This window comes from Leptidea sinapis, chromosome 32 (genome assembly GCF_905404315.1).
Source record: "Leptidea sinapis chromosome 32, ilLepSina1.1, whole genome shotgun sequence".
Classification (NCBI taxonomy): domain Eukaryota; kingdom Metazoa; phylum Arthropoda; class Insecta; order Lepidoptera; family Pieridae; genus Leptidea; species Leptidea sinapis.
Window position 1 is genome coordinate 10830130 of NC_066296.1, and position 16993 is coordinate 10847122.

The 16993-nt window shown below is 36.1% G+C and overlaps 1 protein-coding gene across 3 annotated transcripts in view; it reads right to left on the bottom strand.

Annotated features, from left to right (window-relative positions):
* Window positions 1-16993, bottom strand: part of LOC126974256 (pyruvate carboxylase, mitochondrial) — a 76264-nt gene that overhangs the window by 15846 nt on the left and 43425 nt on the right. For 2 of the 3 annotated variants that reach the window (XM_050821706.1, XM_050821707.1), the window contains exons 11-17: window positions 11493-11583; window positions 9866-10001; window positions 7762-7944; window positions 4911-4961; window positions 3942-4191; window positions 1709-1856; window positions 659-918 (exon numbers count right to left, since the gene is read on the bottom strand). In XM_050821706.1, coding sequence (XP_050677663.1) covers window positions 659-918; window positions 1709-1856; window positions 3942-4191; window positions 4911-4961; window positions 7762-7944; window positions 9866-10001; window positions 11493-11583 — 1119 coding nt within the window. The remainder of the gene's footprint in view (window positions 1-658; window positions 919-1708; window positions 1857-3941; window positions 4192-4910; window positions 4962-7761; window positions 7945-9865; window positions 10002-11492; window positions 11584-16993) is intronic. The other variant, XM_050821708.1, reaches the window with a different exon arrangement.

Below are 16993 nucleotides of genomic sequence, written 5' to 3' on the forward strand. Positions count from 1 at the left end.
CTTCATTCACAGTCTGTTCTGGTTACAACTTTTGTGAGCTCATCAGCCATTTCATTGCGTATGATTCAAGTATACTCTTGGTATCGATTTGAGAATCACTCTGTCCTTGAGGATTAGCGGTCAATGTAGTTTTTGACCAATTTTTACTATTGTCAGAGTGTACGTAGTTTGGTTGAAGAAGCATTTTTGGATTTTGATTTCCGCGCATTCTAGAATCACAAACATCTGGAAGATGGACGCAAAACTGCCCAATTTTGTACTGAATGTAAACGTGTTTGTCTATAGACCCACAGCCAACTTCACATTCCATCTTGGACCAATCGGTGACCCATAAAAGCTTCCATCCTTTCTAGAAGGTAGTTAGCCCTAGAATGTAGTTTCACAACAATGAATTTGATACCTAGTTATTATGATTTGATCAAAAATCATGCCTAATATGTGGTCTTGCAAAACTGTTTTGCAGTTAAAGACATTTATTTTCTCAAAATTGATTCCTTTAGAATTATTTCTGATGTCATTCCTAATATACTAGATACTACTACCGCTTCGGAAACAAATGGCGCTCTGAGAGAGAAGAAGCGGCGCAAGAAACTCTCCAGCATTTTGCGCTCTTTTTGATAATATATAAAGTAATTAAAAGTTGAATGCAAATACTCACTTAGCAGCTTGCGGCTTCAACAATCCCGCCATATCCTTGATCCCCAACACATGAGTCCCGCCCTTAACGAGTTCATCGGCGAGATTCATGTAGTACTTAAGGTCGTACTTCGTCTTGCTCGGGTCGGACACGTCACCAGTGTAAGATATCGCAGCCTCCACCACGCCTCCTGCTTTTCCTGCCGCGTCCATCCCGAGTATCAGGTTTGGCAGATAGTTGAGCGAGTCGAACACACGGAATATGTCCATGCCAGTTTTTACCTGAAATAAATGTTATTATGATTTATTATTTTGGTCAAACGTAAGTAATATATTGATTATTCAATATTTAATTGTCCGTAGAGACTGGTCTACAATAAATTTATGATAGACTGCATTATTAATTACATCATTATAAATAAAATGATAGGGTTTATTCCTTAGAGTTTAGACACTTGACCCAATCTAAAAAATATATTGCGATATGGTTTTAACTATATTATAGCTCACTGCTAACATTGATTCTTTTCATGAATCTTACTATATCTTTTGCAGTACGCTGACATATCTCAATTGGTTGGAGAATTGGATTTCCCAAAGAGATGCTACGTTTACGCATTAAAGGACCACATTCAGAGACGATGCGTAACGGACGTGTTCGTGTGCGATATCTTCATTTAATATAAAGTTAAAAAAAACACCAATTTTTTAAAAGCACTGCGTGATACAGTACTTTTATATATAATATTTGTACAATTTGACTTGTAAAAAGACCACTTAATGAGCAATACAGAAAAAGTAAATATATTTCTTGAAGTAGGTCCATTGAAAAACGTTTGACGACGTACCGGAACACGCAGTGTTGGTAGGCCCCCACAAGATCTACCGCTGGTGGTCTGTGGGGGATCTGGTCAAGATCGCTGGAATACGTTGGATGAGGGCGATAGCGCAGGACCTATCATCGTGGAGATCTTTGCGGGAGGCCTTTTGTCCAGCAGAGGACATCTTCCAGCTGATATGACGTGGACGTTTTCGTTCAACACTATCTATATCAGACGACAGCAACACTTACGGCCATATCACAGAACTTGTAGACGACATTGTCGGGGTAGTTGGTGTATCCTACGGCGTTGGCGCCTCGCAGCAACATTTGGAATGGAATATTCGGGATCAATCGACGCATGTCCTCCAAACGCTCCCAGGGACACTCGTGGAGGAACCTGGTGATGGTAAAAGCATGTCCTATAGTAGTCAAAGTCAAATAAACTTTATTGAATTACGCTTAAGCTACGGAACGCGACTGATTTGCCGCTGTCTACGTCTCATGAGATCATTTAGCAAATTGGGAGATAAACTAAGTGCTTTCGAATCGTCACTATAAATATCTATAAAGTCACGCACAAAAATAAACACCCACAATAGTTTTATACTAATTTGATCGACAAAACGATTTTGCGCAGTACATCACTAGTGCCTTTTTTTTACCAGAAAAGTGACGGAGAAGCAAGACGATCACCGACTGGAAAGTGATACGCCGTGTCCATTACTATGCCGCTCAGGATGACTGTAAAAAGCAAAATTTTAAACGGCATCGCAATTGCGCTCGTCTTTTGAGGTATATAACGTTAAGTCTCATTACCCCAGTAATTTCACTAGTTACAGCGACCTTCAAGACGAAACACAAGCGAGCCTGCCATACACCATTACCATTGGTGTGGAAAGTAGCGAGGAATGGAGGCAACGTTACTCATCCGACTTCATGCTCTTCGTCATGCCCGTCGTTCCCTATTTTGTCGGTTGTTTAATTTTTGAGCGCGAGTCAAAGGACCGACAATACGTTCGCGGGTGGTTGGCCACATAATTATGAATCGCGCGGTTGCAGTACGCCGAAGAGGATGTAAATACTACGTAATAAGAGGCGGAATTGCCTAAGTAAAAATTCAAATTGATTTTAGTGTGAAATGTGCAGTCATTTGACATAAGTTTGAAATAGTAGTAATTACAGTATCGCGATTGGCCACGAAGTATAATCCGGCTAAGCTTGAAAGCGAACAGTTGCTTAAGACGTAATGGATATCTCTTTTTTTTACAAGATTATAGCCGTCATCTGTAAATCTGTCGATGACTGCACGTTTCATATAAACGCGTAAATCGCCTTTTTATAGAGTTTCACTAAGCTGGCAGTCGGCATCCAACGCTTGTGCAAGACGCACGCGTGCACGTTTTCATTTTCTACAATAACGAGTACGTAAACTGAAAATCATCTCGTCACCACACGCCGCAGAATGCTCAAATGAAAAAACATTAATAATATTTCTTGATTCGATGTAGGTATATTTCTTTGTATGACATTGATATCATTGTGCTATACTAAGAAATACGGGTTGCACTTCGGGAGTGCCGGCAGAAGTGAACACTTGAACTTTAAATGTTGTGAGTTTTTGAATATTTTGGAATGCTTAGGGAATAATTTTTCGCACGAATTGTTATATTTATCAGTATAAAAGCACTAGCATTTATGTGGTTATCATCATATTCATTTATCCGCTATCGTACACAAAAATGACAATTTATTTTACAATAAAAATTTAACACTTCAGAACTATTACAATTATTTTACATTAAACTGTTTATCTCTCAGAAAACTGCTTTCATCCATAATTTCAACGACTGTTTTACGAATTTTCGATCAGGCCACGTGTTCTAACGCGAGTTTAACATTTTATACTCATCCCAAGAAAAGCGCTCAACGCCGCTAAAGAAGTTTTCACTTCAAAAATCCGTACGTTGCCACAGTTTCATCGTCCATTGTATAACAAAGACAGATGGCAAGTTCGGAGCATCGCGATTAATTGCGCGAGTAAAGCAGTGTGTGGGCAGAGACATAACAGAACAAGCCGGCATCCTTCGCAAAGAGCCATCCATTGCTCTTTTAATTTATAATATCCGGACGACCGACCCTTGCTCGGATTTTAAAGAATGTACAAAACTTGAACAAAAAGAAACTAATACGACATCTGGATTCCAACCCGAGTCTTCTGCTTTCCGGATGACCCACCTGAGGTATTATAGTCTTATATATAGTGGCGAAATTTACATTTGTATTTATGTTATTGTAGCTGTTTCTCATTAAAACACGGATAAAACTACATTTTTTAAAATTGTTACCTAGCAAGATCGACTCGTATATTTCTCGCCCCCGAAACTACATGTAAACGTATACTAAATTTCATTAAAATCGTTGGAGCCGTTTCCGAGATTCAAATTTTTTTCCCGTATAAGTAATAATCTTACATGCTACGAACCTCAAAGCGACATCGAAGGTTGCTCCGCCCCAGTTCTCGAGCGAGTATAGCCGATTGAAGTTGTGCGCGACGTAAGGCGACACTCCGAGCAGGTCGTGAGTTCGCACCCTGGTGGCGAGTAGGGACTGGTGAGCGTCGCGGAACGTGGTGTCCATTAACAACAGGCCCTTGTGGTTGCGGACTGCCCGGGCAAATGCCTCCGGGCCGCCCTCTTGCAGTATCTGCTTGTAGCCCTTCGGTGGTTGGATGGCTGAGTGAAACACAATCATCATTATTTGAGAATACTGTGCACTGAGTAGCGTGAAAATGGTACTATATCAAAATTATCATATAAAATTGAAAAAAAAAAAAAATGTTTTCGTTTAGTAAACACAATTAAGGAAAAACACCAATATAAAATAATTCACCCACGAAAATAGATTGAGATGAAATCAATGTTATGCATAAATCATTACTGAATCATAAATCATTTTTGTATATTTAAATGTACTTGTTCATTTATTTTACAGCAGAACAAATTAAGACTTCATATTACGATGTAACTATTCCACAACTTGTACAATTTTTTTTTAGAAAATAAAACTAGTGCTGTATCTTAATATATCGTATCTATTCATCTGTCGTCGTGAATGACATACTCTGCTGGCCGCTAACGGCCTTTCCCAATATACTATCTACAGATAGAGATAAATTACTAGCCGCCTTAGCCGCGTGTGTGAGTGTTCTAAAGTAAAATATTTTATCATAAAGAGTTAATTGAGCATAAATATGTTAGTTTAATGGAAGAACAAAACAGCTGATAGACAAAAGTTAAGATGTAAGCAATACCATCATAGACTTTAACATTAGATTTTGTGAAAAAATAATCTAGAGACTACTTTCGTTGGCTGTGAATAATGGTAATAAGTAGTCACGAAACAAAAAGTGTAAAAAGGCGAGACCATGGAAAAAAAAAACAATAAAACTTACCCGTATTCTCACCAGTCTTTTCCTGTTTTTTAATGGCCTCTGGTGAAAGGTCTGAAGTAAGAGCAAAATCGATACAGTGCAGTTATGTATGGTGTGCAGATAATTAGCACAATGACTTAACAGAATTAGAACCACGCGCGATAAATCAAAACTCGCCAGAAATTCAGTTGCCGGCTCGCTGAAGCAGGGTTTCAGATATTATTCAAATACAAACACAAACTATTAACGGCCGTTCCCAATATACTATCTACAGATAGAGATAAATTACTGCCTTCTACTGTCAGTAATTAGCTGTGAATAATCTGAAACTGTCCCAATATACCCGATAAGTCATTCTTATCGTCCTATATTGGGACGCGTGAATTGCAATTATTTCCATACGAACTTCTATCGCTGGTAAGTACGTCGTCCCATTGACAGACAGCGTCTACGGATAAGGTGAGTTACCGTCGATAAGTTTATTGGGACAGAAAAGTAACGATTTTTATTTCAAGTAAGAGATAGACTGAATATTGGGAACGGTCGTAAGTGTAGATACTTAATAAACATGAAACCTTAAAACAGGTTTTTGATAAATTAGTCTTAGTATATGCTGGTATTTATGCTACGCAAGGCACAAAGTAAGAAAAAATAAATATTTTTGCATGCGTATTAACGCAATTCTAAGGGCTATACCTCACCGGGTCACCATGCTGGCGCGACCAAACGGACACCAAGTGAATAACTCCCTATAGAGTACATATTTTGTTGGTAGCGGCGACTGGTTGCGCCAAGGCGGTGTCCCGGTGTAATATAGCGCTAAGTCTCAAGTTATCGCGCATGATAGTAAGTATTTAACTAAAGAACAATAAATTAGTTTTCAATCATATATACACTAGACTGCGTCAGAATAATAAAAAAAAATTTTTAGTTAAGTTTTTAAAAAAAAAAAACTCCTAAGAGATGAGCTTGATATCTTGAAAATTGAGCTGGTGCATGGAGGTACCCCCTTTCTCATTTAAAATACATTGAAAAAAAAAAACCTTTTTCTTTATTTTCATTGTAAATCTTCGAAAATAAGTTTTATTTTTTCAAATTTCCCTTTTCGTTATTTTATATGAAATTAAATTCACTACGAAAAAGGTCTCATTTATTTTTTTGCTAAAATGCATGGGAAAAGGGCTTTTAAAAAAGGAAAATTATAAAAAATTAAAAATATATTTCTTAATGTGGTTTCGACAAAAAAATATTTTTCGTAAAAATCTTTTATTCTGACGCAGTCTTATATACCCATAAATAATGTAATAAATGGCGTGAGTTTTAATTCCAAATGACACTCCTAAACAGAGAACACATCGAAAGAATATTATATAGAAAGAACCATTACTAGACTGATTGATAAATGAAAATTAATTTTCGAAATTGGTAACACTAAGGTGATACAAATTCCAACTTAGGTGAGGAACATTAGAATATGAATTTATGTATGTAATATTATTTAACAATCGAGCCTGCAAGTAACCTAATGTAACTATGTGAGTAATCTAGGGAGAATTGCCGGCTTTTAAGGCGGGCTGCAGATTATGGGTCCTGAAAATACCCGTGTCGAATGGTACAGTAGGGGCTCCTGTTTCCGCAATTAAACCACTACTTTGGGTCTATTTTGCGTGTTGGCCAGTTACTCCAACCAGCCCAGCTCCTTCCAGAAGTTCAGAACATTCCTGGGGTGTCCGCAGACTTCTTGGAGGGACCTCTTATTAGTTAAGGTTTTTGCCCGTTGGTTGGCCACCCCCGCACATTCCAGGATTATGTGAGTGACGGTTTCGTCCTCAGCCAGACAGCCTCTGCACTTAGGACTGTCCGTTACGCCGATTGTGAAAAGGTGTTTGTTTAGTGATGTGTGACCATTATACGGATGTCATGTCTGTTAAGGCTGAGAAGTCAATACCCGTGTCATTTCGATCTACATATTACATTTATATTATTTTTTTATTCTTAAAATTTACCAATAATCTTCAAGATAAACAAATACAATCATAACAGGACACTGTATGACTTTGAAGCTTGTAAAAAAGAAAAAAATCACTTTAAAGCATTAAAATACTGTTAAAATAATGTTTCACTCATTCATCGTGACATTTTTTAAAATAATTAAATAGAATATGAATGAATATTAAAACTGCCATTTTTATAACAATATTTTAGTATGGCGTATAGAAAGCATATAAAATTTCAGAATCATTAAGAAAGCAGTGTGAAAATTGCAAAAAGATCTACTGAAATTTAATAATAGTTTACTTTTATAGTTCCGTAAAATATTCTCGTCCAAAATACCAGAGTGTCTGAAGACGAAGGTTTTTAACCAATGTGTGTTGCCAGTGATGACACACGGAACGCTCACATGGTCGCTAACTATGGGAACTTGTTTGTCGGAATCTCATTGTCGCTTACAGGGCAATGGAGAGGGCTATGCTCGGAGTTTCTCTGCGAGATCGAATCAGAAATCAGGAGATCCGTAGGAGAATCAAAGTCATACAATATAGCCCAGATGGTTGCGAAACTGAAGTGGCAGTGGCAGTAAAGTCCTCGAATGGCGACCACGTATCGAAAGACGCAGTGTTGGTAGATGACGCAAGATGGACCGACGATCTGGTCAAGATACGTTGGATGAGGGCAGCGCAGGACCGATCGTCGTGGAAATCTTTGGACTTTGGAGGTGGACAAAGGCCTCCACGTGTGTGGGACAGTGGACTTCTTCCAGCTGAACAGATGATGAATGATTTTATAATTTGTAATATGTACAAAAACAATGAAGATTTATAAATAAAAATAAAGTGTAATTTGTGTAAATAATAATGTGAAAGTAACTTACCCAGTGGTACGGGTGGTATAAAAGGTGTCACGTTTGAAGGCGGTATATTGGTAGCTAGAGGTGTGGCCGGCCCATTGACAAGGACATAACCTAAGTAGTTGAGAATCTTCTGTGCTCTGTTCTGTGATGCTCTGAACATGAACAACTCTGGATGTTCGTCTATGAAGTATGTGTCGACAGCACCTACAAAAATACATAAATATCACAATATTTTTACTCAGCAAAGAGAGTAATTAAAATCAATATACTCTTTAAATCTTAGATCATTTATAAAAATAATATAACAAATAGACTTCCGAACTAACCTCTATTTTAAGCAATTCACGCACACTAACACAAAGTGTGACACAAATCAGACGTAGCTTGTCACACACAATAAACTAATATTCCTGGCCTGTTTTATCGGTTGTCTAACAGCAAGAGACTCTATCTAGACGTATAAATTAATTAAGAAAAAAATACATAAATATCGCAATAGTTTTACTCAGCCAAGAGAGTAATTTAAATCGATATGTGCTTTAAATATTAGCTAATATCAAAAAGTGACAATTAAATTGGTACTTTTTGTCATATATGGATAATATCTGTGAAGCGTTGTCCAAGTACTATTTATATTTTGATTTGAAATAACTCAGCAAGTGTAATTACTGTTTGTTTCTGAGTTTCAAGAGTACTGAGCATCAAGACATCGGTATTTTACAGGTAATAATAACGTTCAAATATTGGGACAATCAAAACATAACTTTTTCATTTTTTTATGGAAAAGGAGGACAAACGAGCGTACTGGTCACCTGGTGTTAAGTGATAACCGCCGCCCACATTCTCTTGCAATCCCAGAGGAATCACAGGAGCAGGAGCTTTTAAGTATGGTGTACGCGCTATTTTTGAAGGTACCCATGTATCGTCCTGGAATCACCGCACAAAAAAACTCATTCCACAGGCTTTGTAGCACGTGGCAGAAATCGCACCGTGGAGGACCGCCACACATCCAGATGGTGGAGATGATATCCTAATCGTGTCGTGCGAAGGTGGAATTCGGCGGCAGGAATCAGGTGCAACAGCTCTTCGAAACACTCCCCGTGATAAATGCAGTAGAAGACACACAATGAATCATAGAGCACTGGCTCCCCGACAATTCCAGAGATGACAGCAATATTCCATGTGTGGCCGGACCTGAGCTTTGTAGAGCGCTAGAATGTCGACGGGCTTGAAGTATTACCGTGCGCTAATGTGTGCGAAATTTTGTCACAATAAAGTCTATCTGTACATAAATACACTGGTCTTTGTTTCATTTCAAAATACCAATTAGTTTAGATTTTACACACATCAAACATTCCCTTAAATATTTTTCTGCGCTTAGCCGCTGTGTGACGTCACAGGACAACATTCACTCCTTTATTTCCTTATTTAGTGGTAGTACTTTTACATACACTGCGCGAGTGCTGACTTATGACGTCACACGTAGAGAACACAGGCCAGTCGAAACTCGCGCCATGCGCACATGTTTACAATTCCATATCTGGAAAACTAATTGAGGTATCGAAATATTTTTTACACACAATTTTTATTTTTTACGAAAAACTAAAAATCAAGGTAAGTGAACATTTATCATTAAAAAACTTATTCGACTTTTCGATACCCTACACAATACTCCGCAATAGATTTATTTTTTATGAAAATAGGGGACGAGACGAGCAGGGCGTTCGGTACTTGATACGCCCTGCCCATTATAATGCAGTGCCGCTCCGTATTCTTAAAAAGCCCAAAAATTCTGAATGGCACTACAATTGCGCTCCTCACATGGAGTCATAAGATGTTAAGTCTCATTTGCTCAGTAATTTCACCTGCTACGGCGCCCTTCAGGCCGAAACACAGTAATGTTTACACATTACTGCTTCACGGCGGAAATAGGCGCCGTTGTGGTACCCATAATCTAGCCGGCATCCTAAGCAAAGGAGCCTCCCACTGTTCTAATAAAAGTAATAACAACAAAAGACCACTCAATTTAGGTCAGTATCATTGATACTCAAAACTATCAAGTTGCAGTCTTCAACATAATTTTGACAAACTCAACTCTTCTAAGAAAAGTGAAGTAAAAACTGACCGTTGAGGAACTTTTGGTTCTCGAGTACGTTGAGTAGAAACGGAATGTTGGTCTTGACACCTCGAATCCTAAACTCTTTGAGCGCTCGGGTCATTTTGGCAGCTGAAGATGGCAAGTCTTGTGCGTGAGAAATAACCTGCAATTGATATTAAAATAATTATTTGAGTATGTTGTATATACAAATGAAATTTGAAAACAAAATCCGTGCGAGCGCTCTTCCAACTGAGCTAACCGTTCGAGTGACGTATCGTTTATAAAATCTTGTATGCTTTGTTCAACTCTCAGGTTGTGGCTTCATATCTACAGGATCTACTTTACAGTTAACCTGCTAAACCCCAATATTTGAATATTAGGAAATTGACTTGAGATGTCGCTCTTGCAACTCTTAACAATTTGTTAACAATTTTCAAAAATAACAATACTCGTAACTGGAATTAGATTAATTAATTAGATTATATAAAATACTCAATTATTTTTATACTTTTTAGTGCATATTATATCTATTGTTTTGGAATAGTGTTTTTGAAGTCGGTTGTTTTTTTGTTGAATGTACCCATGTCGTATCGTCCCGGAAACACCGCACAAGGAAGCTCCTTGAAAACGGAAGGAAGAAAGCTCCTTGAAAACCGCACTGTGGAGGACCGCCACACATCCAGATGGTGGGGATGATATCCTAACTTGTGGCGTGTCGTGCGAAGGTTGAATTCGGCGGCAGGAATCAGGTCAGAATCAGAATTTGTGTCATTATAAGTACCTACAAGTACCTAATAATATAATAGTTAGAAGTTTATGTATTTTATTATTATGTGAAAAGGTAGTAAATTTTGTGGTCTTAAAATGACTCAAATATCATAACCATAATGGTTACTGGAACTTACGCGATAATATGAGAAGCCAGCCGCGTATCAAAAGACACTTTAATTAATGCATCTTATATTTTCTACTAAATCATTTTGAATTTTTCTAAAAAATAAATAAATCAATAATAAATTAAATATTGCTACTTTTGTTGTTGTTGCTCTTTAAAAATTGACGTATTCACTTCACTTTTTTTATTTAGTGAAACTAATATAAAAAGCGGATATAATAAAAAATCGTTTAAAGCCTAGTATGCATACTTTTAAAATAAATTGATTTTTTTATTTAAATTCATAATGATACCTATACATCAGATTTTCATTATCAACGCCATCTAGCGGTAGAGGCACATGCTGCAATCACTGAGTCGATTTTTCATGGAAAGATATTCATCGGTTTAGCTCAAATTGCAATGGTAATGTTTATAGAACGTAAGATGAACAAATAAGCAGTTTTTTCTTTGGTTGTATAACTGTGACTAATACTTTTTCTAAATAAGTTGTATGAAAGGCTGCTACCTTCAAATAGGCAATCTGGAGATTGCCTACCCTAGGTATTTAGTATCTAGTGTAAAGTAAAACTTAATAACTGGGAATTTGGTTATATAATAACCGAACCAAATTAAACTAAATCAACATTAACACTTGTACTATATTTATTAAGGTTCTTAACGACCTAGGCACTACCTAATTGTCTATTCGGCATGCACGGCCCTGATTACAGTGGAGTTTCGTTTAGGTACGCCTTAACGTAAAAAATCGTCACAAACCTTGACAAGCAATGAGTCGTAGTAGGGAGATATGATGGCCCCGGCATAAGTCGACGCTGAATCCAATCGAATACCCATACCTTCACCAGACCTAGAAAAAATTGTTGAGATTAATTGCTTTGATTGATAGCTAGGCTGGGTCCATAGATGGCTTGTTTTAATTAATAAGAGTTTTCATTGTATTATGATCAATGGTACTGAAGACAAACAACTTTTTTTTATGACAGTATGGGACGAGACGAGCAGGACGTTCAGCTGATGGTCATTGATACACCCTGCCCATTATAATGCAGTGCCGCTCGGGATCCTTGAAAAACCAAGACGTTAAGTCTCATTTGCCCAGTAATTTCACTAGCTACGACGCTCTTCAGACCAAAACATAGTAAGTAATGCTTACACATTACTGCTTCACGCAGAAATAGGCATTGTGGTACCCATAATCTAGCCGGCATCTTGTGTGAAGGAGCCTTCCACTGGTAAACTTTTATTTAAAGGAATAATTATTTATTTATGGAATATGATATCCTATCCATTTATTACCAGCCTTAAGCCAAATTCGATATAGAATAAGAAACATTTCTAGGACTGTCACCAGTGTGTTTAACAATTATCAGTTTTTGAACCAGATAGCCACATGAACGATTCTTTATCAAGTCAGCCTACTATTAATTATCCTCTATTTTCAGTGCACATATCTAAAGAGGATATTTTAAAGAAACTCAATGCATTGGATCCTAACAAAGGAGCTGGGCCAGATTGCATTCCTCCCTACTTTATTAAGCATTGCTCAGAGGCTCTGATAGACCCTCTTTACTGCAACCCTGGCACTGAGACGTAAAATTAACAGCTGATTTTAATTTTATTTTAAATAATTAGAAATATTGAAAATCAATAAATCTTGATTTGCTATTGTGTACATTAAAGTTATAAATTATATAAAATAAGTGTGGAATATCGCAATAATCTCAAGAAGATAATGGAATACTACCTTAGTTGTACCGGCCCAACTGTCATATTACAAAATTCAAAAAACAAAAACGAGGGAAGTATTTTGTTCTATTTACTTGCAACTAATAGTTGTTAGCGTTGTAGTGCGTTGTTCGTTTCGTAGCTATATATATAATTTCAGACCTATTTCAGTGCTGCCTGTTTTTAGTAAAAATTTTGAAAAACTTTTGCTTCAACAGCTACAAATGCATTTTTGTAAATTAATGAACAAAAATCAGTTTGGTTTCACTAGGGGTTTATCAACAATTAATGCGGGTACTAGACTCATTGAGCACATCTTTGACGCCTGGGAAGAGTCACAGGATGCATTGGGCATTTTTTGTGATTTGTCAAAAGCATTTGACTGCGTCCACCATGAAACTTTACTCCTAAAACTAAAGCATTATGGAGTGAAAAATAGAGCCCTAAATCTGTTAAAATCATATTTAAGCGAAAGAGTTCAGATAGTCGATGTAAATGGCAAACGGTCTTCGGGTAAACCTGTGCGAATAGGTGTTCCACAGGGTTCTATTCTCGGTCCTTTCTTGTTTCTTATATATATTAACGATCTACCGTTTGTGGTAGATGATAGCCATGAGATTGTATTGTTTGCTGATGATACTTCACTTATTTTTAAAGTGAAGCGACGTGCGGATATTGATGACGAGGTAAGCAATGCACTCTCAAAGATAGTGCGTTGGTTTGAGACGAATAATCTGCACTTAAACAGTAAAAAAACAAAGTGTTTACGGTTCATTACACCAAACACAGCGGAGGTACAAACCAACGTACTTATAAATGACCAGAGATTGGAACTTGTGGACACTACGGTCTTCCTGGGTATCACGTTAGATAAAAAGCTTCAGTGGGGTCCACATATTACCCATCTAGCAGATAGACTCAGCTCTGCGGCATATGCAGTTAGAAAGATTAGAGAGCACACGAATGTTGCGACCGCTAGATTAGTGTACTTTAGTTATTTTCACAGCATCATGACGTACGGTATATTACTATGGGGTCATGCTGCTGACATTGATATAGTGTTTGCTCTGCAAAAGAGAGCTGTTCGTGCTATATATCAGCTTGGTTATAGACAGTCTCTCAAAGAAAAATTTAAAGAAATAAATATTATGACTGTTTATTGTCAGTACATTTATGAAAATTTAATATATGTTCACAAAAATCGTCACCTTTTTGCTCTTAATAGTGATTTTCATTATTATAACACTAGAAATAAGGGATTGCTTGTAACTAATTCTAGTAGGCTTCATAAGATACATAATAGCTTTAAGGGTAAATGTATACACTTCTACAATAAAGTCCCAGCCACTGTTCAGGCATTGTCTATAAATAAATTTAAATGTTTTATAAAAAAATGGCTCTGTCGTAAATCCTATTACTCCACTGCTGAATATCTAAATGATCGGACAGCCTGGGACTAGATTGTGATTATTTTATAGCAACTGTACAATATTGTATATTTTTATTGAAAAGAGCGCAAAAAAAAAGAATGCTGGGAGAGTTTCTTGCGCCGCTTCTTCTCTCTCAGAGCGCCATTTGTTTCCGAAGCGGTAGTAGTATCTAGTAGTATAAGAAATGACATCAAAAAGAATTCTAAAGGAATCTTTTTATGCCTTTTTATACAATTTATAACACTTTTACACTACTCACAGTTGTGAGTTACGTTCATACTCACTACATTGGCCCTGTTTGTCTCTCTCAACTTGACAAAAACGTGGAAGCTGAGCTGAAGACCACAACATCAACTGCCGCATACAATATTCACCATCATCCTTCTTACACTATACATACTAATAATAGCAAGGAAAAATATAGTAACTAATCTAATTGGCAATTAACCATAGTAAACCATTGAGTTCTGCACTTTTGGAGTTAATTTCTAGATTCTGTAAACCTGTATCCTCTTCTCACACACTATTACAACAAGATTATACATAGCTTTATATTTTGACAGTTACTTAACTACTGCCTACAAGTTCCCAAGACTTCAAGCCTCACTATGCAAACCCGGAAGGCTACCATGAAAGAAATGGAAAACAAGCTGAGCTGTGCTGCTAAGGAGCTAAGGAAGTCAAAGGATCTTTGTCAAACACTTTTAAATGAACGGGAAGAGTGTGAATTGGAGATCGAAAAAGTATTTAAAACAAACTCTTCTCTTAAGTCCGAGCTGGCAGACATGCACCAAAAATGTTTAGATTTAACCTTAGAAAGGGACAGCTTACATAAAATCATTAATTCATTTGACAAATGTAGTTCTGAATATGAACGGACTTTAAGTCACATAAACATACTTGAGTCTGAATTGCTTCAAAAACAAAGCATGGTAACTGTAGATTTAACAAATGAAAGCTCCACTAATAATAAGAATTATATTACAACAAATTCTCATAAAAAGATAAAGAAATATTTAAAAATCAAAAGGTTTATAGCAAAAAGTAGCAAACTCCTTAATAACCAATTCCTAGGCCAAAAATTTTGCAAAATTAGGTCAAAAAACCAAGAGTTGCTGAAAAAATTACAAAAATATAATAAAGAATTAACAGAGTCCCATGCAATACATAAAATTGATACAGATATATTAAATAATAAAATATCTTCTCTAGAAACAATGTTGCAAAACATTACTCAAAAATATAATTCAGCGCAGGAGCAAATATCAGAACATATAAAGCAGGCTGATTGCTTAATTAAATTAGGCAATGAAAACATGGAACGCTTTGAATCCTTTATAAACAATAATAATAATAATAATATGTGCCACTGCTCCAGCACAACTAATAAACATTCATTAGAAAATTATCAAGACCTAAGTGTATCCCCATTAAAAACTAGTCAAAGAATGGATACAAGTGCATCAAGTAGGTTTATATTATTTTCAGACAAAATTGGCCAAGGGTTTGGACCTTTATTAAATAATGCAGTTGCAAAGAATTGTGAGTTGATAAATATATGTAAACCCAATATAACTTTCAATAACCTCATAAATTCCATACCAAAAATAAATCTAAAAGAAAAAACGATCATAGGTATAATGTTTGGTAATAACTCTCATAATATTAGAAATAAGGACCTAATTAAAAATATAGAAAAATTAATTAATATTTCCAATAACACAAAATCTAAAGTGATGATGTGTACATTTCCATACTCCTCGGATTTGACACAGGAGCAAAATAGAAAAATATTTAAATTAAATACAACTTTGTATAATGCGACATTCCACAACAATGAAAATTTAATTTTATTTGACACAAATAAATTCATTAATTATAAAATGAAAATAACCAATGGTAACCTATACCTACCATTTAGAGTTAAGCGACAGCTGGCTACTTTAGTAGCTTATAGTCTTAGTCAACAAACTACTTCCTCTGTAGTATTATTTAATAAACATGCCTCTATTGGGCAAAATTGTAAAATAATCGACATACAAGCCCCTATTGGGGAATGTATTAGTACTAATGTACAAAAATATAACAATGAAGATTTTTCTTCGATTAATTTAAATTAAGTTATTTGACAAGGGAGGACAACTCTTGCAATATCATACAAAATAGGCAACATTCACCAAATATAAATGTTACTGCTATAGATAATCATAATATAAAGCTCATAAATATTGTTCACCAGAATATACAAGGTTTCTCAAGTAAGGAATTAGAAATTGAACTGTTTTTGAGCTGCTGTAATATAGATATATTATGTATTACAGAACATTGGCGTAAGAGTCATCAGCTCCAGTTTAGTTTTAGAGAACATAAAGTAGTCAGTTCGTTTTGTAGAAGTAGGGCAATACACGGAGGTTCCCTAATTATTATTAATAATAGATTAAAATGTAAAAATAGAAGAGATATTGTTAATCTCTCTATAGAACAACTAATTGAGATAGCTTGTATAGAACTAGAGCAATTTATTATTGTAAGTGTATACCGCCCCCCCACTGCATCATATGAACAATTCCAACATAGAATGGAGGAGGTACTATCAAAATTTAGCAAAACTAGCAAGTCAATTATAGTGTGTGGAGATTTTAATATAAACTTGCTTGAACCTTCGGCCAATTGTACTAGCCTTAAAAATTTATTTCAAAGTTTTAATTTGTTCAATGTATTTTGGGAACCTACTAGAATCACTTCTACAACAGCAACCTGTTTAGATAATATTTTTACAGATGTTACTATTACTAGTAAACTCATAATTAATAATCTTCAGTCCGACCATAGTGGGCAACTTATAAAAGTAAATACAAGATTGGACAATGTCAGACCAAAAAAGGTGACGATTATACCAGTTACGGGTAGCCGTCTTGAGAGGTTTAGAAATAATTTGGTAAATACAATACCATTTTTACACTGTGGCGAAACTGCTAATTTTCACTACAACTTAGTCTTCAATTCCTTCTGTGAGGAATTTGACAGGATTTTTACTCCAGTAACGGTGACAGTAAACAACAAACATAGTTTTAATGATTGGGCAACAATGGGTATCCACAA